Here is a 27,274-nt window from a genome sequence, read left to right on the forward strand (position 1 = left end):
CGTCAGGCACGTGACCAGATGATGTCAACCGACGCGTCGCGTAACATGGGTCCATCGATCTTGTTTCCACTAACATTTCCCAACTAGCTGTACGCTTCGAGGATCCGGGAGACACCAGCATGGAAGCCGACGAGCCGCCCAGGTACCCAGATATCCAGGGGTACTATCTCAGCAGGGAAATAGGCGGTGGAGGGTTCTCCAAGTAAGCCCCCCTCTCCGTCGAGGCGCCGCTGTCCTAATGATCTCAGGGTGTACCGAGCTGTGCACAGGCAAACAAGAGGGCTTGCGGCATGTAAAGTGATCAACCTTTACGTCAACCCCGCCTGGGGCCTTGGCACCCCCAACATCAAGGAGCTTCAAAAGGAAGTCCAGGTACACAAGGCCCTCAAAAACCCATATATCCTCGAGTTCCTGCACCACGAAACAATAAAAATCGATAATCCCGATCATTATACGCCGGGACTGTATATGCTTCTCGAGCTGGCTGTTGGTGGAGATTTGTTTGACAAGATTGGTACGTATAATGCTTTGTCAGGGTTGACAAACCTGACGGTCGTTATCAGCACCGGACGTTGGCGTGCCCGAAGATCTTGCCAAGTTTTACTTTGCCCAGATGGTCGCTGGCGTGGTAAGTTTTCTTGTAAGGATACTCTAGCATCAACCAAATTAAATGCTCTGCTAGGAATTCATCCACGCCAAAGGTATCGCCCACCGAGACCTTAAACCCGAAAACCTCCTTCTTGCAGCGAACGGTAACCTCAAAATCACCGACTTTGGTCTCTGCGCCGTATTCAGACACAAGGGCAAGACGAGATTACTGAGCGGGAGATGCGGAAGCCTGCCTTATGTTGCACCCGAAGTAAGTCGTGAATCACTGGTCAAGGCGTCTGTAAGACAAGCTTATAGAGCAAGAAAAGCTGACAAGACGAATAGCTTGGTGTGCCAGCAGGACAAGGGTATGCGGCAGAACCGGTTGACATTTGGGGAATGGGTGTTGTTCTCTACACCCTCCTCGTAGGTAGTACGTCCATCGCACTTGATTCATCGTCTTGATTCCCAAGTTGATGCTGAACCGGATATAGATACGCCATGGGATGAACCTTCGGAAAGTAGTCCTGAGTTCTGCGCGTACAGAACGGGCGAGTTGTTCAATTATGATCCATGGACAAGAATACGCGGTCAGGCATTGGGTAATGTTCTTCCATCCAGATTGCCTCTAAAAGGTATCTCGTGAACTAACCATCTCCATGAAATTAGATATTCTAAAGGGCTTGTTGTGTATCGACCCCCAGCAAAGATTAACGATCCCTGGTATCAAACACCACCCATGGTGTATGACGTGCGTCTCTCTGCCCTGTTCTCTTCCGTTCAGCCTCAAAATAATAACTGCACTTGTGCTGATGAAATAAATCTGACTCTGTACTTTTCCCAAACCAGACAAAGTCAACTGCGTCGCGAGCAGCTTTCCGAAGCTCTTACCCAAGGTATCCGCCAAGAGGGTATGATGGCGTATGCGGACCCCGTTTTCCGTTCAGGGGAATCTCAAGCCTACGCGGCTTCGTACGTCCCATCCGCCCAACCCCCCCTCAGAAGCAAATATGTGACTGACATTGCTCTTGTTTGGATGATACAGACGCGGAGCAAGGTTGGCCGGCGATACCGATTGGCTTAACAAGGAAGAATCGCAATTCATGCGCGGGACCGGAAACATTGTACGTTTCCTACATCACTCTCTTGTTCTCCTTTTCCTTTCTGCGATAGCAAGCTTACCACCTCTTAACCACTTGCACAGACGCAATCCGGTGATCTGATGACCATCACCACCCGGTTCTGGATGGCTCTCCCGCCCAACGAAGCATTCCAGATCCTCGCCGCTTTCTTGCAGTCTGATGTCGCTGATGCCAACGGTTCCGTCCGTGCTGTCGCCGCTCCATCAGCACCAGGAGACTCGTTCCCTGGTTCTCACGGAGCAGCAGGCGGAGGCGGCGGCGGCGGCGGCGGAGGGGGTGTGATCAAACTTCACAAGGCGGCGGGACATCAGTATGTGGAGGGCAAAGTACTTGTCTTGCCTAGCGATAGTTTGGCGGCCGAGGGCCAGAGTCTGGTGATCATGCAGAGGGCCAAGGGGTCGATCTTACATTGGAGGGCATTGTGGTGGAGTGTGGTGAGAGCGAATGAGCTGCAGGATTATGTTATTCGAGGAGACATGTGAAAAAAGACATCAGCAGGTAATGAGTATTTCAGTGAAAAGCAGGACAGGGCCAGAGTCATGGGATAGATATATGGGAGTATTAATCACAACTTGATGCATAGATTATGGTCTTCCAATATATGCCTTAATTCTAACAATATGCGTCTCTTGAAACCCGTGTTTACTGTAAAAAGAATGAAGAAGAACCCGTATCGTCAGCACGGATACAAAATGATTTTGAACGAGGAAGAAGAAGAAAAAAAAAAAAAGACTTACATAAACCTCGAGAACATACCTCTCCTCCTCCTTGAGCTCCTCCAAGTACTCTTCAGCCTCCTTCCTCTCCATACCACCTTCCCGAGTCAAACTGCCGACCAAAGCCTCGTAAACATCCGGCACAGGCCACGTAGGACCACAGAGGTAAAAGTACGCGGCGTCGCTACCCTTGCCCTTCAACAACCTGGCCAACATACTCTTGTCCTGAGACATCTTGTGCTGGATATAAGTCTTGCTGTCAGAGTCTCGAGAGAAGGCGAGACCGGCGTGGGAAATGATGCCAGAGGCGATGTAAGCTTCAATGTCCTCGCCGTAGAGGTACTCTTGGGATCGGTATCGGGAACCAAAGTAGTAGATGAGAGGACCGACTTCGATGCCTTGGGATCGTTGCCAAGCTCGGTGCTGCATGAAAGCTCGGAAGGGTGCGGCACTAAGAGGTGAAAAAAAAGAAAGAAATTGGTCAGCCACATACAATAAACACAATTTTTTTTTTTTGACGTGACGTACCCTGTACCGAGACCGGCCATGATGATGGGCTGCTTGTTGTCAGGAGGAAGCTTCATGACGGATGGCTTGATTGACACGGTAACCTTGTCTCCGGGCTTGAGAGCAGCCAAGTACCTAGTACATTGACCGAATCGAGGGGAGCCTATTAAAAAAAAAAGCGTCAGTACAAAGAAACTATTAGATGGACGAATTGACCCACCCTTGGAGTTGATCCAATCGACAGTCACAATCAACAACTCAACCTTGTCTCCAACCGCCTTTTGACTGCTCGCGATAGAGTAGTGCCTCGGCTTGATCTCGGGAATCAAACCAACAAGCTCTTCGATACCAGGTCTCGCACTCTTGAACATTTTCAAAACATCGGCAAAAGTGACGGTGATGTCCTCAGCCAATCGCTTGAACAACTCGGCACCTTCAGGAGCAGAGATGAACTTGAGTCGCATAGCTTCGGCCTTGGTGGTGGCAATCTTGCTGAGCGCAGCGTAGAACGCCTTGCCCGGTCGACCAAAGAGATCAATGTTCTGCTGCAAGAGCTGGAAGACGGTTCGCGTCTCAAGAGTACCTTGCCTCGTAGGAGAGGGGAAAGTGACGACCGCGTCGGGATCGAGGCCGTACCACTCGCAAAACTCGCGCACCTCATTCGTATCGTTCCAACCGTGAATACCGATAGCTTCACCAATCTCGTACTTGAGGCCGGTACCGGCAGTGTCGAGCTCGAGGTGGAAGACGTTTCGGTCATAAGTGGCAGGAGTGAGTCGACGGTTCTCGGAGACGGTAACGAGGAAGGTCTCTTCAGACATGGAAGGTCGGAGAGCGTTGATGCCAGGAAGACCTTGGGAAGCATCGGTGGTTGTAGCCTCGGGCACGGCGAAAGCCTCTCGGAAGAACAAGTGTCGAGCAGCGAGCTCCCAAGGACCGACAGAAGAACCTTGCTCATCGTTGGCGGCGACCACACCGGCCAAACCAGGCAAAGCATCCCATTCCCACTTGCTCTTCACCTTTTCAGTCTTGCCCTCCTCAAGCTCGGGTACCTCCCATTCCTTGGCATCGATCTCGTTGAGCGCGGCCTGAGCGATCTCGACGTCGTCGCGAACGAGCTGGTGGTTGTGGAAAGCATCGAGGACCTTCCAGACACCAGGGGCGAGCTTCTGGGCACCAGTGTAGAGAAGGAGGAAAGCGACTTGCTCTTGAATGGGCGTGGTAGGGGAAGAAGAGAGGTAGAGAGAGAAGATGCGGAGGTTCTTGGACTTGATAGTCTGGATCTCGGAACGCGTAAACTTGACGGGAATCTCCTCCTCGGACCATGGAAGGGCGAGGACGACAATGGAACCCTCCTTGGCGACAGAGAAGACATCGGCAGACTTCAAGACGTTGGGGTCAGAGATCCAAGTGACGTCCGTGGGCTCCTCAACGCTGAGGGCAGCGCGAGAAGTACCAGCAGGTGCAAGAGAAAGAACGGACTTGACACCACGGGCGGAAGCTGAGCCAAACTGAGCGATGTGGGTAGAGAGAGAAGGAGAGGAGAGGAAGAGGTGCGCAAGGAGCTGAGGAAGAGGAGAAGCAGGAGCGGTGTAGAAGGAGACGACTTTGCCAGGTTTGGTAGCGGTAGACTGAGCGAGATCAGAGATGGACTCGACAGAAGTGGCAACAAGGGACTTGACGAGAGGCAACGCGACCTTGCTGGAACCAGAAGCGGCGTAGACGGAAGCAAGAACGATAGCCTTGAGAGCCTCGGCGTCGACCTTGGAAGCACCGACAACGTGGACAGTCTTGCGGTCGTTGGAAGTAAGAGCGGCGTAGAGGGCCTCAGGAGAGGGGCTCAAAGTGTTGAGCTCGACCAAACCGGCCGAGGCCGGAAGAGCGGCGGCGATAGAGGACGCGAGGTAACCGGCAGGAGCGACGTAAAGTTCGGAAGCAGACCCATTGTGGACGGTCAAGTCGTTGATAGCGGCAGATTGAGGAGCCGGGAAGGTGAAGGAGGTAGTCTCACGGCCGGTAAAAGTGCTCTCAACAACGTGGACAACCTTTTTGGGCTCGGCACCGTAAAGCTTGGAAGCGTTGTCGACGATTCGCTCGCCGGAAGAGAATACGACCTCCCAACCCTCAGGAAGAGAGGTAAGAGCCTTGACGGTACCAGGGGCGTAAAGGGCGTCGGCAAACTCGAGATCGTCGGTGGTAGAAGTAGTGGCGAGGTTGATGATCACGTCGCCCTCAATAGCCTCGAGGCTAGGGAGGAGGTACTGAAGAGTCGTAATGCTGGCAAAGACAGTGAACTTGCCTTGAGTCTTGCTGGCATAACCGGCAAGTTCGAGACCGGCACCCTCACGGGTCTGCAACTCGTGAACCTTCTTCTTGCCCAACCCGCCAAGTCTAGATCCGAAACCAACGAGCTCGGCATCGTCGTAAACCCAAACAGACTCGGAGTGCTTGACGGCCAGAGCCTCAAGACCATCGATGGCGGAGGCAAAGACGGCGGTACCAGGCTTGGTAGCGGCAACAGGAAGAGAAGAGGCGATCAAGTTGGTGTAGTAGCCATCGTCGGTAGGGAGCGGAACGGAGGAAGGAATGGAAGAGTCGACAAGGGCCTTTGCAAGCGCTGAAGGAGAGGCAGGCTTGGAGTCCTTGTTGTTTTCGCCCACTGAGACAGCAGTGGAGGTGGCCGAGTAAGGAGTGGAAGCGCCGTCGGCGTCGAGGTTGAGGCCGGCGTCGACGTCTGCGGCGGCGAGGGCGGCCTTTTTGGCGGGGAGGCCGGGGGGAGAGGTGGCGCTGGAGGTGAGGGCGATGGGAGCCATTTTGCGAGAAAGAATTGCGGGGAGAGGGGCGGGAGTGGCCAACGGCGCGGGTTATTTATGGTGGAGTAAATTTCAGCAGATTACGATAACCGGCCAGTTATCTGGAAGAGTTTTCATCGGCCCGATGGCGTGCGCCGTCGCAATTACAAATTCCGAACTGTCAGCTACTCCGATTATTACACCATGCATAAAAATGCAGCACTATTACGACGCCACGATACATATCTGGACATTGCTCGTCCTACTCTCACGCGCTCGTCCACCCCTGCCTCGGGGCCAGAAAGAGTCCCGGATGGAAGACAGCCGTCGCCAGCAACGCCATAATCATGGGGATGCCGTCCAGCGTGTCTTGGTACGCCTCTGCAGACCCGTCAGCGTGGATAAGATACCCTGTCAAATTCTTACCGTGGGTGATAAGATATCCGTCCCATCCTTGGACCAGCTCCACGGATCGGTAGATGCCTGGGCAAGAAATCCCGTCAGCCCTGGTCTCGTATAGGAAACATGAAAGGACCCCACCTCGCACTATAATCATGATGCTGCAAATCCCCGTTCCCACCATCACCCACCGCCACCGCCGCACCACCTTTTCGCCCTTCGCCGCCCTCGCCACCGCATAACCGCCGTACATCCCTTCCTTCCCCGTCCCCGAGTCGGGCGTACTTGGAAGCATCTCCACTTCCTCACCTTCCCTTCCTCTGTAAGCCCTTCTGCGCATCGCACGTTGCATAAAATCGACTCCAAGACCAGCAAAGGCGATCATACTGACTAGTTGGAAGATGATACCTCCGACCATGATGTTGGTCGGCATTTTAGGCGTCGGCGGGTCCACGGAAGCTGCCCATCCTCCGCCGACAGCCTGGAGGATGAGGGAAATGAAGTCGCAGGTGACGAATATAATAATATACCATTTCGGACGGAGGAAGGAGTATTGCTGACCTAGGGTACTGATACTCATTCCTAAAATGGTGTAGCACCACGCTACGCTCCAGAGTAACTTTTAACCAACATTTATTCAGATAGAGGAAGAAGACCTTACCGCTGAAGAAAACTGGAGCGATGATCAGTCTAGGAAACGCGTCAGCTTGGAAAACAGCCGTCCACATATCAACCTACGTGATGATCTGCATCAAGAACGGCGGGTTATACAGCACATTCTGATTCGACCAGTATCTCCCCGCCCATCCTATAATTTCCACTATATCAACGACAAGAACGAAGAAAACAGCCGGTCAGCTTTCCGTCCTCTCCCCTTCTCCATTGGCCGAGACTCGGACTTACAAAGACATCCGAAAATGAGCGTCGGGAATGCAATCCAGTACTTGAACTTGACTCCTAATGCCGTATGCACGCATCCCAGTACTACGAAGAGGATGATAAAGGTAACACAAACCCAGCCGGTGGGCGTATACCCGTATGGCGAGAAGTTGAGGTAATCGTCTCCGGACATGATTCTCTTCAAGGGAAGTTGGGTTCGTGTGGGCGATGGGGGTGTTACTGTTACAAGATATGAAAGTCACAGTCGATAAGTAATGGAGAAACAGTCGTAGAGAACGAATGTGTGATGATCTTTCCTGGCAGAGCCGTTGTAAGAGCGAGTGCAAGAAGTGGCGTGCAACAAGAATGAGGGGATGTTTTTTGGCACTGGATTGTTTGAGAGTACATCACGTCGCGAAAGCAGGTCCTTTCTGTTTATATACGGCATAGTCCCAAATCGCACTGATGGTTTTGGGAAGTCTGGAGCGTGGTGATTGCCTTTGCTTACGTCCCGAGCTGCAAGGGGGGACTGACCTCAAACTGAGGAGCAACTGCAGCTGACTAGAATCCAAGGCCAAGATCGATCAGACATCAGGACGCGGACACTAATAAGAGATCAATCCATCAGACCAGAACATCAACCAGATTCTTCCATTCCTCCGTCCCTTGATTGCTCTTGATTGGTCATGTTAAACGTAGTACGTGGAAAGCGAGCAGCGATGAGCAATAGAAAGACGTGAAAAAAAAAAACGCTGTGTTCGGTACAGTAACGGGAGGAATTACAAGCAAAAGGCAGGAGGAGATGAGGAATGAAACGAAAGAGAGATTAGAGAGTGGAAAAGCTCTTTGGATAGGAACAGCCATACATAATAAATAAGCTTAATCATCGTCACTACTACTGCGTGCTGCGCGTGCTGCCATCATCAGTCACCAACTGTGTGTGGATCCTATTATACAAACATTCCTTTTTTCACCTGATGTGTGTCCCTTTGGGAACAGCCCTAGGCGTTAAGCAGATTTGTCTGGAGAGTAAAGGGAACGAAACGCAAGTCATAACGGTACTCTGATAATAAAGAGTTGATGATGATGATCAGATGATGGACGGATCCTGCATGCGACTTATTATGAGCAGCATGGCAGCAGTAAAAAACCACACTGTACTACAGCCCAGCACTTACAAAGTGTTCGCATAAAAACGATGAATATGTAGGGACAGATATCGAGCGTACGCTCAATTGTATGCACTAATATGCACTGGAACGAATTGCAAAAAATTAGGAAACCAAAAAAAAAAGACAAAAAGGGAAGCCCAAGGTGGGACTCGAACCCACAATCCTCTGATAGTCACTTGCGTAACCTAGAAGTCAGAAGCCTTAACCATTAGGCCACACGGGCTTACTACTGCTGATTCACGAGGAATCATCGATTGGAATGCAAATTTTTATGTTGCCTATAAGCTATTCTGGTCGCCACTGAATCGAGTTTTTTTTCTGGTCTTCGTTTACTTATATATTTGCATCTTGTTTTTTTAAGCCCGCCGGTACGACGCTGAAGGAATAAGCGCGGAGATAGCCGATCTTGGGCAAATATTTACCGCTCGATCTTTAGAAGCCGATCTTCATAGATAATCCATTCATTCACGTGGGGACCAACCACAGAAAAGGACGATTGCCTATTAGGATATATCCCAGGATGGTGAGAGTATCCATCCCTACCCTCCCCCCTGCTCCTCTTGTGCCACCGAATGCCCTCACTCTCCTTCCGACCCCTCAGGCCGCATCTCATCTCGCTCGATTCTTAGAAAAGGGCAACGGCAAGACGGTCATCCTGACTGGAGCAGGCGTCAGCGTTGATAGTGGAATTAGAGCATATAGAGGTAAAGAAGGGTCGTATAGTAATCCGAATTACAAGTAAGCCATAACTAGACTCAGGAAGAGAAATAATGCTCAACATGGCCTACTAGGCCTATCTTATTCCATGAACTGGTAGAAGATACTCCTAGAGGTGAAATGTTCAGGTGAGTATCGAAACATGGTTTGTACCTGTAACTGACCGACAGAATTAACGCAGACGACGTTGTATGTTCACTTGCGTCCCACTAGTACACTCTCGCTGACTGACTTTTGGCCAATGACAAATCACAGACTGGGCGCGATCTTTCTTAGGTGTTAGTGCTATATATGGTTAACCTTCTCCAAATCGAAGCTGATAAAATACACCAGTACCCTCCTGTACGAGACGCACAACCCAACCCAACACATATCTACATCGCTGCTCTCCTACATCTAGGTTTAGCGCCCAACTTGATTACTCAAAATGTTTGTAAAGCCGTCTGTTTGACCATCAAGAGGGTCTGACTATTGCTTTCGTTTAGGTCGATAATCTTCATCCCAAAGCTTACCGTCTTCTTTCCCCTAACACCAAACCACCCATCTTAGAACTCCACGGTACCCTCGCCAAAGTACATTGTATGAAACATCGTCACGAACAAAGTAGGGACGAGTATCAGGAGCAGATTTCAAGATTAAATCCCATCTGGGATGAAGCTGCCAAAGAGGCGGAGCGGACGGGAACGTGCGTCTGGCTTTAATCAGAGAATTTGCTTGAAACAAGGATGTAGTTAAACCTGACGATATTGGACAGACAACCGCGAACGAACCCCGATGGTGATGTAGACCTGAGAGGAGCGAATTATAATACATTTAATGTGCCCTCATGTCGTATATGTGAAGCAGAGGGTGAAAAACCTACCATGGTACGTCGTCGTCAGGCCCTTCCGTGCCGGTGCTCATATCATCGATGCAGGTTAAACCAAACGTGGTATTCTTCGTGAGGTTATCTTGTTCATCAGCCAAAGACACCAGCTAATCAGCATGTAACACTACAGGGTGAAACTATCCCGCCGGCTGTCCGTGATGAATCATTCTCTCTCATCAATTCTGCGTCCTCCCTTCTCATCCTCGGTACATCCCTCGCCACTTATTCTGCCTTCCGTCTTGTTAAACTGGCGCTTGATCAGAAGAAGCCTGTGCTCATGATTTCTACCGGACCTTCGCGAGCGGATGGCTTGCCTGGCCTGGAGAAAATGGATCGAGTGGCTGGGGATGTACTCGGTGTATATCTTGATAGTGTTGTGAAGTGAGTTCCAAGGCTGTGTCGGTGTTCTTTGCGGGGGCGCTAACACAGTATCATAGGGGTAATCGAGGGAAGGAGTTTGATGCAGTGCGAAAGATTCTCCATACTGGGGTAATCAAGCCTATCCCTCAGGTCGATGGTCCTCGCGCTGAAGGGTAATAAAGATTTAAACAGTAGTAAACCTATAGTAATTTACTATCAGAGGTATGCTGTAGCATTTACATCTTGTACTGTGCATCATCTCAGACATGCATCATCAGAAAGAAGAGCGCATCAAGCGTATATATATCGTAACTCAAGACCCACAGAACCGCAACTACTACGATAATAAGTGACTTATCTACTGGTTAAAAACGTGCTGTTTGTGAATTCCAAGAGAAGGAAAAGAAGTACTATGCGAAAGAGAACGAAGCCAATTGAATTATTCTACAACGCCCCAGCTGAATATAAGGACTTCAAAATTATAACTATACACGCAATGATTTACTATACAAACACTAAATTGGAACCAATTCGCAGAGACTGCGCAACCCATTCTATATCTAATTGCTCTTCCTCAAAGCTTAAGCTGTTTCTTCACCCATCTCCACATCCTCATCTCCGTGAGCGGCTTGAACCACAGGAACGTTGAACTTTCCCCCAGCAAGGACATCCATCAGCCACCCCGTCTCTTCCGGAGCAAGGGCGTCCTTGCCCTTTCGAGCTCGCTGGACAACGGGATGGCTGACGACATTCTCGATCGTAGGGCGAAGGGCAGGCTCGGCGGACATGCATGAGATTATGAGGTCACAAAGGGCTGGTGAAAGAGGAGAGAGGTCGACGACGGAGAAGTCGTTTTCGCGAAGTGCATGCCAAGGGGCGCCACCGTCGGGAACGCAAATGTTTGTGGCAATTTCAAGCACAACCAAGCCAAAGCTAGACTATGGTCAGCACTTGCCATGAGATCCATAGATTTAAACTCACCTAAAGATGTCCGCCGCCATGACAAACACACCTCTCAACATCTCCGGGGCCATATACACCCTATCACCCTCCCTTTCCAGCTTCTCCTTCCCTGTGCCCAGCATAGCAATGTTCCCGTTACCCATACCGAGTCCCGCACCCCTAAGGATTTCGACAGGCTCCACACGAGGCCAGCGGGTAGCAAGACCAAAATCACCAATCTTGAGGGAACCAGTTGAAGATATGAGAATGTTGGCAGGCTTAATGTCGAAATGAATCACGCCGTTAGAGTGGATGTGATGGATACCCTATATCATCGATGTCAACAAGGTTCGACGAGAATATTGAAAATAACTCACATCGCTTAGCTCTCGTATACACTTCCACACTCTCCCTTCATCTAGTCTCTCAACAACTCTTCCGTACTCCTCCAAGAAGAACGCCAGAGAACCCAGAGCCAACTCGGTCTGGATATAGAGTTGTCTGTTTTGTTCCCAAGCATCCTGAAACTTGATCACGTGAGGTGAAGGTTTCCTTGAGAGAAGTCGGAGGATGTCAACTTCCTCCAAGTGTCTTAATCTGAGACTGACGTCAGATCATTATCCCCGGTATCATATAGTTACTTACCGATCCCTTGCACCATCAAACATGCCCCGAGCCTTTTTTACTGCCCATAATCCCTCCCCGTTTCTCTCCTGCACCTTTACAACAGTCGAAAACGCTCCTTTTCCCAGAGTGTCTATAGTGATAAACCTAGACTCAAAGATATCTTCTTCCTCTAACTGGTTTGCTCCCGTAGCAGGGTGAGACTGTCGGTGATTGAGAGTACGGTTGGGATTAGGTTTACGAGGCGGCATGGCAGGGAGAGACATGCGGGGCATGAGATTGGCATTGTATGATGATGGAGGCAGTGCTTTGCCGAGGGTGACTTTCGGTGAAGGTGTGGGAGTTACCACATTATGTCGGACAGCTAAAGATCTCGTCAGCGACGTAAATGAAATGATCGATGGAGATACTAACCGGCCAGCGCGTCCTTGGGTTCTTTACCTTTTGTAGGTGTCCCATCTTCTTCTTCACTCTCGCAAACAATGTTCTCCGCACCAGCAATGCTCAACCGATCCGCTGTACTATCGGCTTTCCCTGCCATTGTCAGGGATTTCAGCTTTTGCCCTGATGAATCGCCATTTCGGACTGTAGGAGATTGTTCATCTTCCGTTGCCATTGGTGAACTCGAAGCGGTAAGCGTAAGGCGTGGTAGTTCAGCTGTACCTGGCCGACGCTTCATCACACTGGGAGGAGGTTTCTTGGTCGAAGGTGGAGGCATAGTGCTCTTTGGCTTGGGCTGAAACTGCGGAAGATTGGTCTTGTTTGAGTCTTCCAGAGGCCCGCTCATTTCAACATCACCATTAAAAGATCCAGAACCGAGAGTGGGCTGCGATATCGAGTGACCCACACCGCTCTTGAAGGCCTGCTTCTTGACGGGTGTGCCTGGCATGGCTGGCTTGGCGTCGGCAGAAGGATGAACTCCAATACCAAGACCGACACCGCTTTCACCCAAAAATTCAAAGGCAGATGGAGGATTACAGGGCCAGCCGCTCTCCATCATAGGGCCCACGCCTGGAGTCTCGTCACCCATAGAAGAAGGTCGCGTGTGCATAGTCGATTGTTGAGATTGACCCTGACCGGGCTTCACAACAGATGGAGGTACAATAAGGGAGGTGGGGCGAGATGAAGAGCTATCGTCGCACATGGATATGCCCGAGTCTCGAGGCTTATACTTGTGAGTGACCGATCTTTCTTTTTGCTGCTCAAATACCTCTTGTAGAGGTCTGATGTTTTCAAAAATAGGAGGTTCAGCAGGCGAAAAGCTGGTGGCAGGAGGTGTGAGATTTGTGGTTGACAGAGATGAAAGTGATGAATTCGAATATGAGAAGTCGGGAAGAGGACCAAGATGCGGTGTTGAAGACAAGGCAAGAGATTTGGCGCCGAACGATCTACTCATCGACGTTGTAGTCCTATCTGCCGAGTTAATTCTCTTATGCGCTCGTCCTTCATGTGATCCACCAGACGCCTTGCCTTCCAAACCTGAACTCCCAAACGTTGATGCCGGACGAGTCTTTCGTACATGAGTGTTGATATGCGAATTACTTCCAAACAACGCGTCGCCATCTGTTGAAGTAGAGTGAATATGATCAAGCGAAATAGCTTTCTTCTGAATAAGGCTCGACGTCTGTGCGAGTGTCGGCGGACCCTCCCCTGTACCGGTAAGAGTACCAGCCCTTGCACGGAGAGGGTGCGATGTTGAAAGCTTGGAAATCTTTGAGCCGTCGCCAAACAACGGGGCTGGGCTTGTTCCGTCTTGCGACTTTAGCGAACGAGAAGATGGAAACAGCGGCTGAGGCGGCGGCGCAGGGCTACCATTGCCCAGTAACGGTGTTGGCGGTAAGGTCGGCGAAAATTCCTCATCCGACATCCCTGTAAGGGAATTCTTCAGAGGACTTGCCATCTTGCTTTTGGAACTACCCGTTGATAAAAACAGATTCCTCCTACTCTCATCCCTTTCCGCAGGATTTGACCCCACCGCGCCTGGTCTTAAGCTTCTACTTTGTCCTGGCACTCTCCTGATGGGCGAATCATCCACAAGTCTTAACCTCGCTGTTGCACTTGACATTCCACATGCTGGTGTTGGGCTTTCTTCGGGGGTTTCAGGAGTAGATGAAGAGGATTGGTGATAATTTTCAAATGCCATGGCATGCGGTTTAAGAGAGGTAAATCGGGACGGCGTTGGTGACGTAGGAGGAATAGCGGATTGCTTGGCGCCAGCGCCTGCTAAAGGTGAAGAATCGGTTCGCACGGGGGAGATCATAACAAAATCTTCATCCCGATGTTTGGGTGATGGCGAAGGCGACAATTTGTGCTTACCCTTGCTTGATGGGAAAGGGGATTTGAATGACGAGACAGTGAACGGGTTTGGGATTGGGCTTTGCGCCACCGGTCCTCGAGGTGCACTTGACGATCCCTCGGCGCTCGATGAAGTGTTCGTACTTGAGGAGGACGAAGATGTTGAAGACTTGCCGAAGGATGGGGCGCCAAACCACGTCGTCGGTTTGTTAAGCCCCTTGGCACGGGGTAGGCGGAAAGAGCTGCCAGATGTTTGTTGCGAGGTGGATGATTTTGAAGTCATTATGAGTGGCGAATAAAAGAGTGTGGGAATGACTGCTGAATATAAAGTGCTCGTAAGATGTGGCGGAGACAGCGGTGTGAGAATAAGTTGCAGGCGGGCGATCGTGATGTTTGACGATTTCTACACAACGCGTCGTGGCTCCAAAGTTTCCGCTGCGCCGTCTGTCCCTCATGCATCCGCTTGTTTTCTCAGCGTTTTGGGTGGCCTCTTGCTCGGCGATATGCGTTATATATGTAGATGGACTGGATGCTGTACTTGCTGGTGTTTATACTTGTAGCGGAGAGAAAGAATAAAAATAAATAAATAAAATAGACGTGCACAGGAGGTGGTGTTTGCTCAAACGAGACAAAGGTCAGACACGTCAATCCAGGAGGTACGTAAATAAGGTTTCTAACACCTCACTTTTCTTTTTTTACTCTGCCACAATTCCCCTGCGTTTCGGCATTATTTTACTGGCCTCCACCCACCACCCGACGCGACGCGTTGATAAACAAAAGAAGTCAAGCGCGGTAATCTGTGGCTGTGATCTGAGAATTTCGTTGTAGAGGACGGCTGCAGAAGGACACAAAAGAGAAAAAGTACATGCTACGATGCAATGCTAAGTTACGCACAGAGAAAAATTAGAATCAAATGTTATACGAACAAGCAGTGACTTTCAGAAACAGATATACAAAAGGTACTCATAAGATTAAAACGGCGTCACTTATTGATAGGAACGGAAACGAGGGAAAATGTATGTATGAAAAATGATGAAAGAAACTATGCGCTAGATTCTTTCCAGAGGATCGTATGATGTTGCCGGAATTGACCGTGAAAGGTGTATTCAGTGATAACAAATGGGCCGGACAAGACCTGAAGGGAACGTTGTTCATCAGCAACCAGCAGTGTTGAGGCATCCATAAGCATGAAAGAAGCTTACCGTCAAATCGGTTATAAACTTGACCTTATGCCATCATTCTCATCTGAGCCGGAGTATCTCCTACTTCTCTCCCTCAAAAAAACACTGGCTTCTGGGACGGCAGCCTTCTTCCGACCAGGCTTTATCTTGCCACTGGCGAGCGGCACAGTCTGCGGAGCCTCAACCACCTCCTCTGGCTGAAGAGCAGACTTTTTGGAAGGGGGAGAATGAGACTTGGCTCGTGTGCCGTGGGAATTGGTTGGTGACATATGGGTGTTGGATTGAGAAGCTGGAGATTTTTTTACCTTTCCATTCTTGGTTGCCTTGGTGCCTGATGCAGGAGTCTCAGAGGGCACAGGAGTACCAACGCTAGGAGTGTTATTTGCGGCAATCTCCTCGCTACTCTTGGGGACGTAGACTTCGCCCTTGGCACCGGCCTTCATTTCCTTGACCAACTCCTGCATCCTCGTGATCCCTTCTTTCCTAGCCTTCTTCTCATCCTTGTTCATCTTCTTCACTTTCGCCAGTCTCTCATCCCTAATCTCCTCTTCCCTAGAAGGCTTCGCTGCTCTATGGTTTCCCCAGTCTGAAGTCGGGGAATAAGGATGCAAATACTGCTGTTCGCCATTGGCCAAACCCGCAGAATGTGTCGGCTTTACCGTCGACTGGTCTACCGACGGATCATAGGCTGCACACCTCTCCAAGATTGGTCTGAAGAGGGGTTTGATCGTCACACACCTTGTCTTGGGGGAGGGACCATTTGCCACCGTGGCGGCTTTTCGTTTCCGGTTTTGTGCAGATTGGAAAGACACGTCAGTCTGGGGTGTTTGAACACCCGCGTCGCTGGGAGTGGTAGATGATGAGCTGATAAGTGGGGAAGGGGGGATGGCGGTGGATGTGACAGGGAGAGGCCGGTCGAGGATGATGCGTGGGGTGACACGGGTGTGGGATTTGGCGCCGCCCGGGTGGCCGAAGGAGGGTGGATAGAGAAAACGGATCGCTATGGGAGGCATTCTGGGTAACCTGAGTGGTGGTAGCGTATGCACTCGAAGAGTGGGAACACCGGCGGTGGGTAATAAGATAAGCAGCAGGTAAAGAGTGATGGGAATATGAGTGTGAACTGCAATGCGGATTTATGAGCACTCTGCTCTGAATTTGACAAGGTTGCGATGGGGAAAGTGGAGGTTACAGGCGGCGGAAGCTGAACTCACAAGGGCTTTTTTTTAATCAAAGAATGCTGTGGTCTGGAAGTGATCGTTCTTGGCCTCCAAAGTTTATTCTCATTTCGGAGAGCTCTGGTAGGACACAACACAGGAAAAGATGTAAATGTGGCATAGCCATGCATCAAACAAACAACCGCTGCTTCCTAGGCTTGCTGGCTGCCTCATCGGGCATCTGCTTGTCTTCGTTGCTCACTTTCTCAAAATGTGTTCCGGACATATAAATAAATGACGATTCGGCACTCGGCAATGTAAAACCGCCTCACAATGCTAGGCACGCGTTACGTAACTACAAGTTTGATCCACGTCCGATAACGGACGTTGCAATTGATCTTTTGATCTTTCGTTGCCGCGCTACCGCGCACTGCATGCATGCCCATGGTGTGGGCGTACGTACTCGCTGGACATCATTTTTCGATGGTTTTGTTTATGATTCTTCACTACCATACCAGGGTCTGGGATGGTCCAGATAGATACGGGCAACAGCTCATGGATCTATGTGAATCACTGGACATCTGATTAACCACCTGGCTTTCTCCTCTACAAAACTACAAAGCTGGTGGTGCTGGTTAAGAAGGTCTGGTGTACCTGAACTGGGCGGAGCAGTTGGTCAACAACAGAAGGCAGGTGGAATGGATGTGAGGTAGGTATGTGGGCTTTTAATACCAGGAGTATCCATCTTCACAAGTCCCATTACTGTGCAACATCCCTGCTATATAACCAAAAAGCCCCTTCGCCTCACCTTCCCGGACCCGCTCGTCTAGATCTGATTTCATTGGATCTCCAGAATACCGATCTATGGCAGCCGCTACTTCGCAATTTATTTGAAGATTGTACGCCGAACAAGCCATAGATTGACGGTTCATTTGGTATCTAAACCCATATTCCAAGCACAGGAATCATTAATAAAATTGCTCATGGAGCAACAACTTCCCTGTTGTTGGCTATTATCTTACTTTCAAAACACCTTTTACGGCAGACACTAACGGGATCTGATCCAATTCGATCCAGCAGTAGAACCTACCGGCAACGTTGCCAAGCGCCTCTTGTCGTTAGTTATTGCCCGCTCCCGTCCTTTTTTTCATTAAGAATCAGGTTGTGTAATCTTGATCATCTTCTAGCAGAGAAGAGACGAGGGCCGATTTGATTGCCGCTGTGACGGCGTTATTGGGGAATGAAGCAAGCTTTTGCTGGCAGCCGAAAAGTGGTGCAAGTCATCGGCCCGTCCACTACGCGTACTATCCATTTATGCGAGAGAGGAATGACTGAATGAGCCCCTTCTTGCGCAGGTAGTAGTAGATAGGTATAATTATGTTGTTTATAGTAGCAACGAAACTGTTGTAGGTACATTATTATCATTTGTTACGGCTGATCAATCAAACAATCAAAAGCAAGGAATGAACAATGAAGAGATGCCACGCACGACGTAACTGACCACATCAGCGCCGGCACCGTTTATAAGACAATTGGTGCTGCTTCTAACAACCCAAGATAGTCTGAAAACTAAGTGAACCTCCCTACCGTTACCACCTTCAAGGCATTCATAAACTCTAGTCTGAGGTTTCTGTATGAATCTTTCGCTCGCCGCTACTAACTTGCGTGTAAGTGGAAAGCTGTAATAATGCTTTGATGTACATCTATATAGTCCTCGTACTACGTACGGCGGATGATGTCCCCTCCTTGTTCGCTGTTCGTTGCTTGCCGACGATGATGCCACCACCTCCACTTCGGTGTCGGCAATATCCGCTCCAATGACAACATCTTCTTCCTTCTGCATCGACCTCGGCGACCACAGCACCTTCGAGGGCTCAACTCTTCACCTATACTTCAATATCAGCGATAAATTGGAATAAGTCTCACCAGGAGCGTATAAAGATGCTGTACATAGCATCTGTAAGTCATCATACCTTTTCTGGATCCAATATAGACTCACACATCTTCTAGGCTCTCACCCCGACCCCGATCTTGGGTAGTCTCCGTACAACATCGCTTACTGATAATCACACATCTCTCGTTGTCGCCAAACCGAATAAAATTGAAGCATGGGACGTAACAGAAAATGGTCTGGTATGGAGGTCGGAAATAGAGGTCTGGGGTACGGTAGTAGGAATTGACCAAGTCTCAATCGAGGTATGCGGGTTGATAAGTAGATTATCTTGAGAGTGCTAATGTGGTATTTATAAAGGATTCCCGGCCTCATATCTTAATTTTGCTTGCACCTCCCCAAGCTCATCTCCTATTGGTAACCTTTGACATCACTACCGGCAAGCTCATAATTACATCCTCCACATCTCTTACACCACCAACTCCGACGCTTAGGCAAGCAGAATTCTTCACAGGGGTTGTGGCCCAGGAACGAGTTGCACTCGTCAGCTTGTGGATAGGTGTGCTGTCATGTCTTGAGATAGAGCTTGATAAGGGTTCAAGCGGTAAGAAAAAAAGAAGCAGTACAATACCGACCCCCGAAGGCGAAACAAGATTAAAAATTAAGGACAATTTCAACATCAAGTAAGTAGTCAACAACCGATTGTTAATGACTTACATCTGACGTCTATTAGTATCCGAGAGCATAACCTTTTGCATCTGAGTTTCCTTCCAGCCACCCTAAACGGACCTGTAGTAACTCTCGTTTGGTTGTCTGCGAGCAATGAGCTTCGCTTGCAAGCTCGTTCCCTTTCCCTCTCTGCTCATTCATTCAATCCACTCTCAAAATCGGTAGATCTGGTATCCCCTACAAGCCGACAGTCCATATCCGAAGACTCGGACTTTAACGCAGTGCCATTCTCTTGCCCCGCCGCCAGGCGTGTCGTCCCCATACCTTCCGAATTGCCCAACGGGCAACGAACACTTCTGGTAATTGGCGACGAGCATTCGGTTCTTTATACTCTCGGCGAAAATAGCCCTCAGTCACCAAAGGCCGTGCGACGCATGTCTGCTGTCTCCGTCCCAGCCTCTTCTCCTCGCGCAAACGCTCGTCGAAGCCCTCAGACAGAGTTGAGCAGTGGCAACGCCAAACGCCGAAAATCCAGCATGGGTACCAAAACTGTGGATAATCAGAACGAAGAATTGCAATGGGATCTTCGCCCTGTATGGAGAAGCCGGCAAGGTTTCGGAACTGTAATAGCTGCGACCGTGATCGAAGATCATGGAAGTGGGGCGAGCGTGGTAATTGGAGATGAGTATGGAGCTTTTACAGCGTTCGGATGGGAGTTTGAGAAGGGTTCGGGGGCTGGAACCGACGGAAGAGTAAGAGTATTGAGAACTTATCTTGGTGCATCTTCCCCACCCTCCTCTATAACTTACCTCGACTCTTCACATTTATTTGTATCGTCCGCCGTAGCAGACTCTGTCCTCCTTCGCCTCCCAAAGGTGGAATCCTCGTCAAGCGTTTCGTCAGGCAAAGGTAAGGGCCGGGCAGTAACTAGTCCTATCGGAGATCAAGCGGATAAGTGGGAAGTTTTGTATGAGATTGGGAAAGACAGAAACGATACAGATGGGGGCCCAGAGATACTGGAAAGATGGATGAATATCGCCCCTGTGAAAGATTTATGTGTTGTGAAAGACGAGGGTGGAAATCTAGTGAGCTCCTTCCTTCGTCCCTGCTAATAAAAATCTGATTGGTCGCAGTCACACCTAGTTTTGGCTTCTGGTGCCTCCGAAAGTAATTCCCTACGAGTCGTCCGTAGCGGCGTTGGTCTTGAAGAACTCGTTACCATTCAAGGCCTTCATGACGTTCAGAAGATGTGGCCGTTGACGGATTCTACTGCAATTCCGCGTCTACTTCTTTCCACTTCTACTTCCACAATACTCCTTCAACTCCAGCCGGAGATCTCGGCCATCCCCATTACCGACGTAATCTTCAACTCGGAAACTTTGGCTGCTGGAATCCTGCCTGGCGCCGAGCTTTTGGCTCAGGTCACTCCGCGTGGTCTTTCCTTATGGTCTGACTTGAGTGTTGGCCAGCTTGAAGCACAAGTGGAGGTTGATAAGGAGACGGAGATAGTTTGTGCACAAGTGACTGCAGATTGGGCTGTCGTGGCTAAGAAGGGAGGAAGCCTTGTAGTTTTCCATGTGTCAAACACAGGCTTCAGTCCGCAAGGGTGAGTGCTCAAGTCTCATTGGCCTATACCCTGACTGATTTGCAAATAGGACTATTGACGTGAAAGAAGAAGTGTCAGCTGTTGCCATTTCCAGCAGCTCCGGTTCCTCATCTCCCATCATCGTCATATCTACATGGACGGCCAAGACTTTTGTATATATGCTCTCTCAGATTTCCAATGGGGTGGATGGTCTATCTATCCAAAGCGAATCATCTGCCACTTCTCTTCAACTACGTTCGCACCCATTCTGTCCGGGGGGTATTCAACTTCTTTCAGGTTTGGACAACGGGTTGCTTCATATTTACGATCTAAACACCAGTGAAAGCGGCGAAGCAGAAGGATTGACGGTCAAATCTTCGAAAACCACCTCCTTGGGACTGCGGCCATTGGTTCTACACCCTTGTGAAAGCACTCACGGAGACGAGAAGGTTATTAGTGTTGGCTTGACAGAGAGGATGAGTGTAATCTTTGAGTCGAAAGATAGAATTGAGTTTTCTTCTGTCAATATAAAGGTAAGTGTCCAAATATTAGAACATTGTGAATTCCGACTGACAGATAAAACTAGAATGTCATGGCCGCTACTTCGGTGGATACTTCATCAGGTCCAGTTTTTGCTCTCTTCTCCCGCACTTCAGGACTGTCCTTGGTGAAAGTCAATTCTTTGAAGAAGCTCCATGTACAAACATGCGATACTGGCAATGAATCCATTTCCAAGCTGACCTATATGGACGAGTACAAGGCCATCGCATGTGGGTCGACAAGAAGGACTCAACTCAGAGATGGCGATGTGAAGGAAGAGAACTTTGTGCAAATCCGAGATGGAACAAGTCTTGAACGTACGTAACTTATGTCTTCTGGGATCGTCTTGAATTGACATTATTTCGTAGCACTATCGAGTTTTTCCCTCCGAGGACGCGAGCTAGTCACATCCCTCCGATCTGTATTCCTCACCGGTCGCATTTATCTCGCTGTCGGCACAGCATTTTTACCTCCCGATGATGGCGAAGATTCATCCTGGGATGAGGGTAACCTTGCCGTAGTCAGAGAAGGTAGGGTTTTGCTCCTCGAATTCAAAGAAGGTGATGCAGGAGGCGGGTGGGATATCAAAATCAAAGCAGAACTAGCTACGGTGGGTGCTGTATATGCCCTAGAGGAGATCCATGGTTTCTTGGCTGTTGCAGCGGGGAGCAAGGTACGTTCAAAGCCACGGTTTCCACTGCCCTGATAATCATATCTCCTAACTCCTTGTAGCTTACAATCCACCGCCTGGATCATAACCCCGTTGAACTGGAAGAAACATCCTCTTGGGCTTCTGCCTACGTCATTTCCTCACTTTCTGTCTTACCACCTAGTCACATCCGCCCAGAGGGCGCTCTCATCGTAGGCGACGGCATGCGTAGCGTTATCGTGCTTAATGTCGACGAGGGTGATGGTATGATCTATGATGACGAAAGGAACATGGCTACACATGGTGTGACAGCCTTGGGTTTGTTGAAAGATAAGGGAGATGGCGTTGTCATCAGCGATGTGCGTCCTTGCAAGGCCCAGGTTAACGATGTGAAGGGTACTAATTAATTATAAAGGCATATTCAAATCTCCTGACATATAGGCTGAATCAGAAGCTTGAAAGGGCGGCGACCTTCGGGCTGCATGAGGAAGTCACTCGTTTCCAAAGTGGTAAGTTTGACCTTTGACATGTGTCGGCTATGAGTACTTATGCCAAACCGTATAGGCTCCCTTGTCCCGACAACCACCGCTCCTGAAATCATCATTCCCGATGTCCTATTCGCTACTCGTGAGGGCCGTCTCGGTATCATCGGCGAGCTTGGTACCAGGTCTTCGAGAACCCTGGACGATCTCCAGCGTAATATGAGCAAAATTTGGAAAGGTCCAGGAGAGGTCGGGTGGAGTAACTGGAGGAGAGCGGGGTCTAATCTTGTGGGCAAAGATACTGCAGGATTTGTTGACGGAGACTTGTGAGTTGTCCGCTGTGATCGTCACATTGAATAGAAAAAGCTGAAGATGAACCAAGTGTGCAAAAATTCCTCGACACGGAATTCTTTGATGACGAGCGCGCACAGGAAATCATTCAAGGAACATCGTCCCACGAACATGTCAGATTAGGAAAGGAAGAGGCATCGCGAGCCGACGTTGTACGCTTTTTGGAGGCTACCGCTGGTATGCACTAGGCGAGACGTGTGGAGACGAAAAGGTTGTAATGTGTTTTTAGAAGGGATTACCATAAATCATTATCTATGTATTGCTCGTTAAACGGCTTTCTGCTAGATCTAATAATGGTCTAGCAAAATCTTCCCATGAGATATGATCGATTAACAGCTCTCTTTCTACGTCACCCCCTCTCCACCACACTGCCCAGCCATAATCTTCTCCTATGTCACCTACTCTCCATTCCCACCCTCTTTCATCTACGTCTCTGCCATCCACCCTGATGCTCTCCACCTTACCAGCACCTGCTGATAATTCGACTTCTATCCTTTCTAGTCCGAAAGTAATACCCTCGCCTATAGCTTTTGTATATGCTTCCTTGACTGACCAAAGCTTGGTTAGTCGTAATGAACGATCTCTGAGACTCAGGGGCATAGCAAGGGACTGCTTTTCGAGCAGCGTGAGCTGATCGGATATCCCCTCTTGCGTTGGAAATGGGTCCTCTGGGTGTTTCATGATATCTATGCCGACACATGCTAAAGGTGAATGTGAACGGAGTGTGGTAAATAGAATATAGGAGCCTTCGTGTGTGTTGTTGAACTCTAGACGAGGCTCGAGGTTGGGTGTGGACTAAGTGGTGTCAGGGTATTGCCACGAAGTGAGAGACATTACACACTAGAGTAGGTTTACCCTTAGCCTTTCTACCAAATGTAGGTAGTTCCCCTGGAGGCAAAAGTCCGTTGGTATACAGATACCAAGTCACGGTGAGCCGAGCCACTAACGATCCTATAGCAATATGTTTTGTCAGCGAATAATTAGAGCCTAATATAACGAAAGAAGCTCACGAAGGGCATCGTCATGTAGCCGAAATCGCTTCAGACGCTCTCGTCCAGGCAGATCAATCAGACTTGTTAGTTTATCAAATGTCTATGGCGCGTGCGAGTCAGAGATGTTCCAGAAGACGAGGAGAGCAGCAGCCATTACACGCTTACTTCCTTATCTACTGGTTCTGAAGGTATTTTGATGGCAGACAGACGTATTGTATTGTACATTGCAGGTGTTTTCGTCTGTTGCACGGGTGCTGCGGCTCTAGTATCAAGGCAGAGAGTCAAAAAGTCAGATGTGATGGAGAAGAGTGGGATGTCGTTGCTAGTTTGGCGGGGCACCGCGGTTCGCGTTCGACACTTCGCACAACGAACTACAAGTGGAACGTTGATTTCTTTTCTCCGCCCATACTTCATCTTTCAAGCTTGCAAGGTAACCCATGGTTCCATCTTAACAAGTATAATAAGTATAATAGTCAACAGATCAATACTTCATTATGGACGAGGATTTTGAGGATCTGCTGCGAGACGAAGACGGTGAGTCCTACCCACTGAAGCCGTGGACATTCCTGCTGCTATCTCGTAGAAACCCGTATTGACAGGATCACCTTTTGCAGAGCCCGAATACGAGGTATACAATCTTCATCGCCAGTATGTTCCATTATTAAGAAGAACTGACCATATGTAGCTTGAGGCTTCGGCGTCTGCAAGCATCCGGCCTAAGCAGACGCCTCCTTCAGAGAACGAGATTAGACTGTGCCGGCGAGTGCTTGAACTTGAGGAGGAACGGAACTCCTTGGCGGTCAGTGATCCTTGTACTTTGTTTCTCTCCGCTCTTGCTAAGTCGTGCAGGCTGAGCTTTCTGCTCTCAAAGCCCGTTTCCCAACACATAGCAATCCAACTATTCCTATTGCCGATCCCTCCTCAAGCTCATCCATATCCCAACCTGACCAGCCTATAGAGATACCCACACCGCTCCTGCCTCTACTAGGCATACTTCGGACACACATTGCTGAGTTGACAAGAGACAACTATGCGTTACGATACACCTTTATGGGACAAGCTTTACCCAGACGAGGATCAATCACTCAAACCCCGACTCCGGTCTTTTCGCCCATATCATCTTTGCCTCCACAAGAGAACAATATCGATATTGAGATGGCTGCTACAACTGGTGATTCTGGACCTAGTACAGTAGGCCTTGCACCGCCTTCAGGATCTGGCACTGCGCAAACTAGGGTAGGGGCAGGCGGTCCGGATTTGGAAAGAGTGGTTGAAAGAGTGAAACAGCTTGTGATAGAGAATGAAGAGCTGGGTGAGATGTTGCTTCAGTTAGGGCAAAGGGGTGACGAGGAAGAATGGAAGAAGACTTTGGATGGTAGGTCGTGCGGTATTGAATCCTTCTTCTTTACTAACAGTATTTAGATTCAAAAGCAATCATTGAATCTTTGGAGTAAGTTTCAGTTTCCCATAGCGTAGCTTGCAAGTCAACAACAAATGCCCGTCCGTCCTTGTAGCTCCGACCTATCGCATCACCTGTCTGTCGTCGAATCAACCCGTTCAGAGTTGAAAGCGTATAAAAGCCATTTCGGTCCACTTCCACAAAATGTGTCAGACCGTACAACTCCCTCTGCCGCATCCACAACTCGAGGCCAACCCGCCTCTGTCGGACGAGGCAGCTTACAAGATAGGTTAAATCGGGGCCTTGGCGGAGATAGGGGTGGTTTCCACGGAAAGGCGTTGAAAGCCGGTTCTACCAATGCTGTAGGGTCAGATAACTCCGCTAATGTGCAAACGCCTGTGCAAACCCAAGGAGACATGCGAGGTGGACCCCATCAAGGTCTTCCCCGTACAGCAGGAACAAGGAGACCATTGAACGGAAGTGGTAATAGCAATGGGGGGAGTGGCCCGTTCCAAGGACATGTAAGAGGAGGTAGCTTTGGCCAGGGACAAGGTGCCAGGCTTGATGAGAGGGACTTTAAGAGAAGAAGATGACAGACATAAAATGGACATACACCTGCACATGTTTCTTGGATAACCAGTTGTAAATGTAGCTAAGCATTAGAGCAATGTTCATTAGATCTGAAATGGGGCATTTTGTGTCCCCTTCGTAATTTACGATGCAAGATGAAGTAAAATAGGTGCAACAAGCTCATGACATGACTAACAATGGACGAAAAATGTCCTCATAGATCTCTATCTTGTCCTATACTTCCGACCCATCTACGAAACGAAGTGGCCAATTCTCCTAACTTCCGTCTCTCCAGAGTCTGCAGACACATTTCTAAGCACCCTTTACAATTCCCCTTTAATTTCTCCCATATTCTAGCACCAATACGTTCCATATTCGTCAAGCTAAACGCTGGCGGCGGGGCCACTGGGGAAGGGACGTGTTTCTTCCGGGCAGATTTTAGAGCTTTGGCTCTGGAAGCTTCGGTCTCAGCCTTTTGGGTGGCAGCATAGATTTGTCTGAACTGCTCCACAGACGCCAAGCTTTCACTGATACGATGAAGGGTGTTGAAAAGAGCAACGACTTCGGAGCGTTGGAGAAGATCAGGGTTAACTTTAGGGCTGTCATGAAGATTAGCTAGGTTATTGGAACAACCGAGAGAGGACTTACTCGAGAGCCCTGTCGTCAAGCTCAAAAAGGATCTTCAAAGCTGTTCCGATACCAGAGACTTGAAGTTTACCCCATAAGCGACATTTGTCGCATCCTACGCAATCCATAATGCGTGAAACATTACGGAAATGAGATTTGAATTGCTCCTTTAGGATCTATTTCAAAAGTTAGGGACCAACCTGTATCAAGAGAGGGATGTCACTTACCCCGGAGTCTTCACCAGCAAAGAAATCAGCCTCATCAAAGCCCTTCTCCATACTCTGTCCACCAGCCAAAGAAAGGACTTCTCCTAAACGAGCCTTTGCCTTCTTATCACCCTCTTTCAGCAGACCGGCTGGCGATGTACTGATGTCGTAGGCTTCCAAATACGGAGCAGCTCTCGCGACAGCTCGAAGGAGCAGAACAGCGTTGAAATATACGTTGGACAGGCGTTCGGGATGGGTAGCAAGACGAGAGATGAAACATTCAAGGTTAGGCGCCCATTTGCCGGTGGTTTGATCAAGATAGTCGGCGCAAATATGAATAGAAATAGAAGCATGAAGACCTACAAGCGTCTAATGAGTTTACTGTTGACAACCTCTGAAAAGTGTAACTTACCAGAGATGACTCGATAGTAGATCTTCTTTTCCTCACACATCTCCTCCCCGTTAAGTGGTGCCTTTACCATTTCTGTTCCCCATCCTTCGCTCAGCTTGGAGAAGCCCCATCCAGGAGCAGCATTGATGCCTCTTGACGGCTTGCTTACACCTCCAGCTCCTACCACAGCAGACGCCAGCTCACTTTTCCCCTTGCTTCCCAAACCCGATATGCCAACGGAAGCTTTAGACATTTCGGAAAGGGATGCCTCCGAAAGACCGAAGCAGTTCTCTTCGTAGATTGCTCTCCAAACATTGTGAGCAGAGTCACCAGCATAACCGGTAAATCTCTCAGGATTCAGAGTTAAGTCTACATACTGGCCATCTACAATGGATATTAGATGTGATGCACGACTCTCATAATAATCGATCAAAAACGTACTGGCATCCGCATCGTCCTCGACATAACAGAAATCTTGTTCTTTAAAGTAGCAGCTGGACACACCGTCACTCTTTTGATGTCGATCACGTTAGCCAGGTTTTTATAGGCTCGTAATTACTCACCTCCGATGATACTTTGACCTCTG

At 49.2% G+C, this 27,274-nt stretch overlaps 10 protein-coding genes and 1 non-coding gene across 11 annotated transcripts in view; 4 read left to right on the plus strand and 7 right to left on the minus strand.

Moving 5' to 3' along the window:
• Nucleotides 1-119: 119 nt before the first annotated feature.
• CNBG0730 (hypothetical protein) lies at nt 120-2,212 on the plus strand (the record flags this gene model as incomplete). The annotated part of the gene is made up of 10 exons (XM_769334.1): nt 120-202; nt 249-514; nt 564-628; nt 683-859; nt 934-1,021; nt 1,083-1,190; nt 1,258-1,339; nt 1,438-1,560; nt 1,634-1,712; nt 1,793-2,212. 10 exons carry the CDS (start codon nt 120-122, stop codon nt 2,210-2,212), a joined length of 1,491 nt encoding a protein of 496 aa, XP_774427.1.
• A 160-nt stretch (nt 2,213-2,372) lies between these two features.
• Nucleotides 2,373-5,766, minus strand: CNBG0740 (hypothetical protein; the record flags this gene model as incomplete). The annotated part of the gene is made up of 4 exons (XM_769335.1): nt 2,373-2,375; nt 2,468-2,897; nt 2,975-3,116; nt 3,174-5,766. The coding sequence occupies 4 exons, from the start codon at nt 5,764-5,766 to the stop codon at nt 2,373-2,375; spliced, it is 3,168 nt and encodes a 1,055-aa protein (XP_774428.1).
• A 247-nt stretch (nt 5,767-6,013) lies between these two features.
• CNBG0750 (hypothetical protein) lies at nt 6,014-7,216 on the minus strand (the record flags this gene model as incomplete). The annotated part of the gene is made up of 4 exons (XM_769336.1): nt 6,014-6,747; nt 6,806-6,834; nt 6,883-6,964; nt 7,048-7,216. The coding sequence occupies 4 exons, from the start codon at nt 7,214-7,216 to the stop codon at nt 6,014-6,016; spliced, it is 1,014 nt and encodes a 337-aa protein (XP_774429.1).
• Nucleotides 7,217-8,329: 1,113 nt separating this feature from the next.
• Nucleotides 8,330-8,418, minus strand: CNBGt130. Its single transcript is given in 2 exon segments — nt 8,330-8,366; nt 8,381-8,418. It is a non-coding gene; the product is annotated as a tRNA-Arg (tRNA).
• A 297-nt stretch (nt 8,419-8,715) lies between these two features.
• CNBG0760 (hypothetical protein) lies at nt 8,716-10,317 on the plus strand (the record flags this gene model as incomplete). Its single annotated transcript, XM_769337.1, has 10 exons — nt 8,716-8,933; nt 8,987-9,040; nt 9,094-9,101; nt 9,168-9,190; nt 9,246-9,341; nt 9,398-9,597; nt 9,667-9,778; nt 9,829-9,852; nt 9,911-10,161; nt 10,218-10,317. 10 exons carry the CDS (start codon nt 8,716-8,718, stop codon nt 10,315-10,317), a joined length of 1,086 nt encoding a protein of 361 aa, XP_774430.1.
• Nucleotides 10,318-10,721: 404 nt separating this feature from the next.
• On the minus strand, nt 10,722-14,284 carry CNBG0770 (hypothetical protein; the record flags this gene model as incomplete). Its single annotated transcript, XM_769338.1, has 5 exons — nt 10,722-11,073; nt 11,122-11,408; nt 11,460-11,679; nt 11,728-12,070; nt 12,121-14,284. The coding sequence occupies 5 exons, from the start codon at nt 14,282-14,284 to the stop codon at nt 10,722-10,724; spliced, it is 3,366 nt and encodes a 1,121-aa protein (XP_774431.1).
• A 930-nt stretch (nt 14,285-15,214) lies between these two features.
• CNBG0780 (hypothetical protein) lies at nt 15,215-16,195 on the minus strand (the record flags this gene model as incomplete). Its single annotated transcript, XM_769339.1, has 1 exon — nt 15,215-16,195. One exon carries the CDS (start codon nt 16,193-16,195, stop codon nt 15,215-15,217), a length of 981 nt encoding a protein of 326 aa, XP_774432.1.
• Nucleotides 16,196-18,277: 2,082 nt separating this feature from the next.
• On the plus strand, nt 18,278-22,691 carry CNBG0790 (hypothetical protein; the record flags this gene model as incomplete). The annotated part of the gene is made up of 12 exons (XM_769340.1): nt 18,278-18,295; nt 18,347-18,532; nt 18,588-18,910; nt 18,961-19,981; nt 20,030-20,502; nt 20,552-21,014; nt 21,068-21,338; nt 21,390-21,694; nt 21,754-22,029; nt 22,086-22,179; nt 22,235-22,478; nt 22,535-22,691. 12 exons carry the CDS (start codon nt 18,278-18,280, stop codon nt 22,689-22,691), a joined length of 3,831 nt encoding a protein of 1,276 aa, XP_774433.1.
• A 64-nt stretch (nt 22,692-22,755) lies between these two features.
• Nucleotides 22,756-23,720, minus strand: CNBG0800 (hypothetical protein; the record flags this gene model as incomplete). Its single annotated transcript, XM_769341.1, has 4 exons — nt 22,756-23,298; nt 23,345-23,454; nt 23,514-23,595; nt 23,661-23,720. 4 exons carry the CDS (start codon nt 23,718-23,720, stop codon nt 22,756-22,758), a joined length of 795 nt encoding a protein of 264 aa, XP_774434.1.
• A 269-nt stretch (nt 23,721-23,989) lies between these two features.
• CNBG0810 (hypothetical protein) lies at nt 23,990-25,487 on the plus strand (the record flags this gene model as incomplete). Its single annotated transcript, XM_769342.1, has 6 exons — nt 23,990-24,029; nt 24,110-24,123; nt 24,181-24,294; nt 24,345-24,870; nt 24,918-24,945; nt 25,010-25,487. The coding sequence occupies 6 exons, from the start codon at nt 23,990-23,992 to the stop codon at nt 25,485-25,487; spliced, it is 1,200 nt and encodes a 399-aa protein (XP_774435.1).
• A 191-nt stretch (nt 25,488-25,678) lies between these two features.
• Nucleotides 25,679-27,274, minus strand: part of CNBG0820 (hypothetical protein) — a gene marked incomplete at both ends in the record, with an annotated part of 2,112 nt that continues 516 nt past the window's right edge. Inside the window, 6 exons of the mRNA XM_769343.1 lie at nt 25,679-26,063; nt 26,113-26,267; nt 26,319-26,656; nt 26,710-27,072; nt 27,130-27,199; nt 27,252-27,274. The exon at nt 27,252-27,274 is cut by the window's right edge and continues 37 nt beyond it. Of these exons, the coding sequence (XP_774436.1) occupies nt 25,679-26,063; nt 26,113-26,267; nt 26,319-26,656; nt 26,710-27,072; nt 27,130-27,199; nt 27,252-27,274 (1,334 nt within the window). The remainder of the gene's footprint in view (nt 26,064-26,112; nt 26,268-26,318; nt 26,657-26,709; nt 27,073-27,129; nt 27,200-27,251) is intronic.

This window comes from Cryptococcus neoformans, chromosome 7, assembly GCF_000149385.1.
Source record: "Cryptococcus neoformans var. neoformans B-3501A chromosome 7, whole genome shotgun sequence".
Classification (NCBI taxonomy): Eukaryota; Fungi; Basidiomycota; class Tremellomycetes; order Tremellales; family Cryptococcaceae; genus Cryptococcus; species Cryptococcus deneoformans.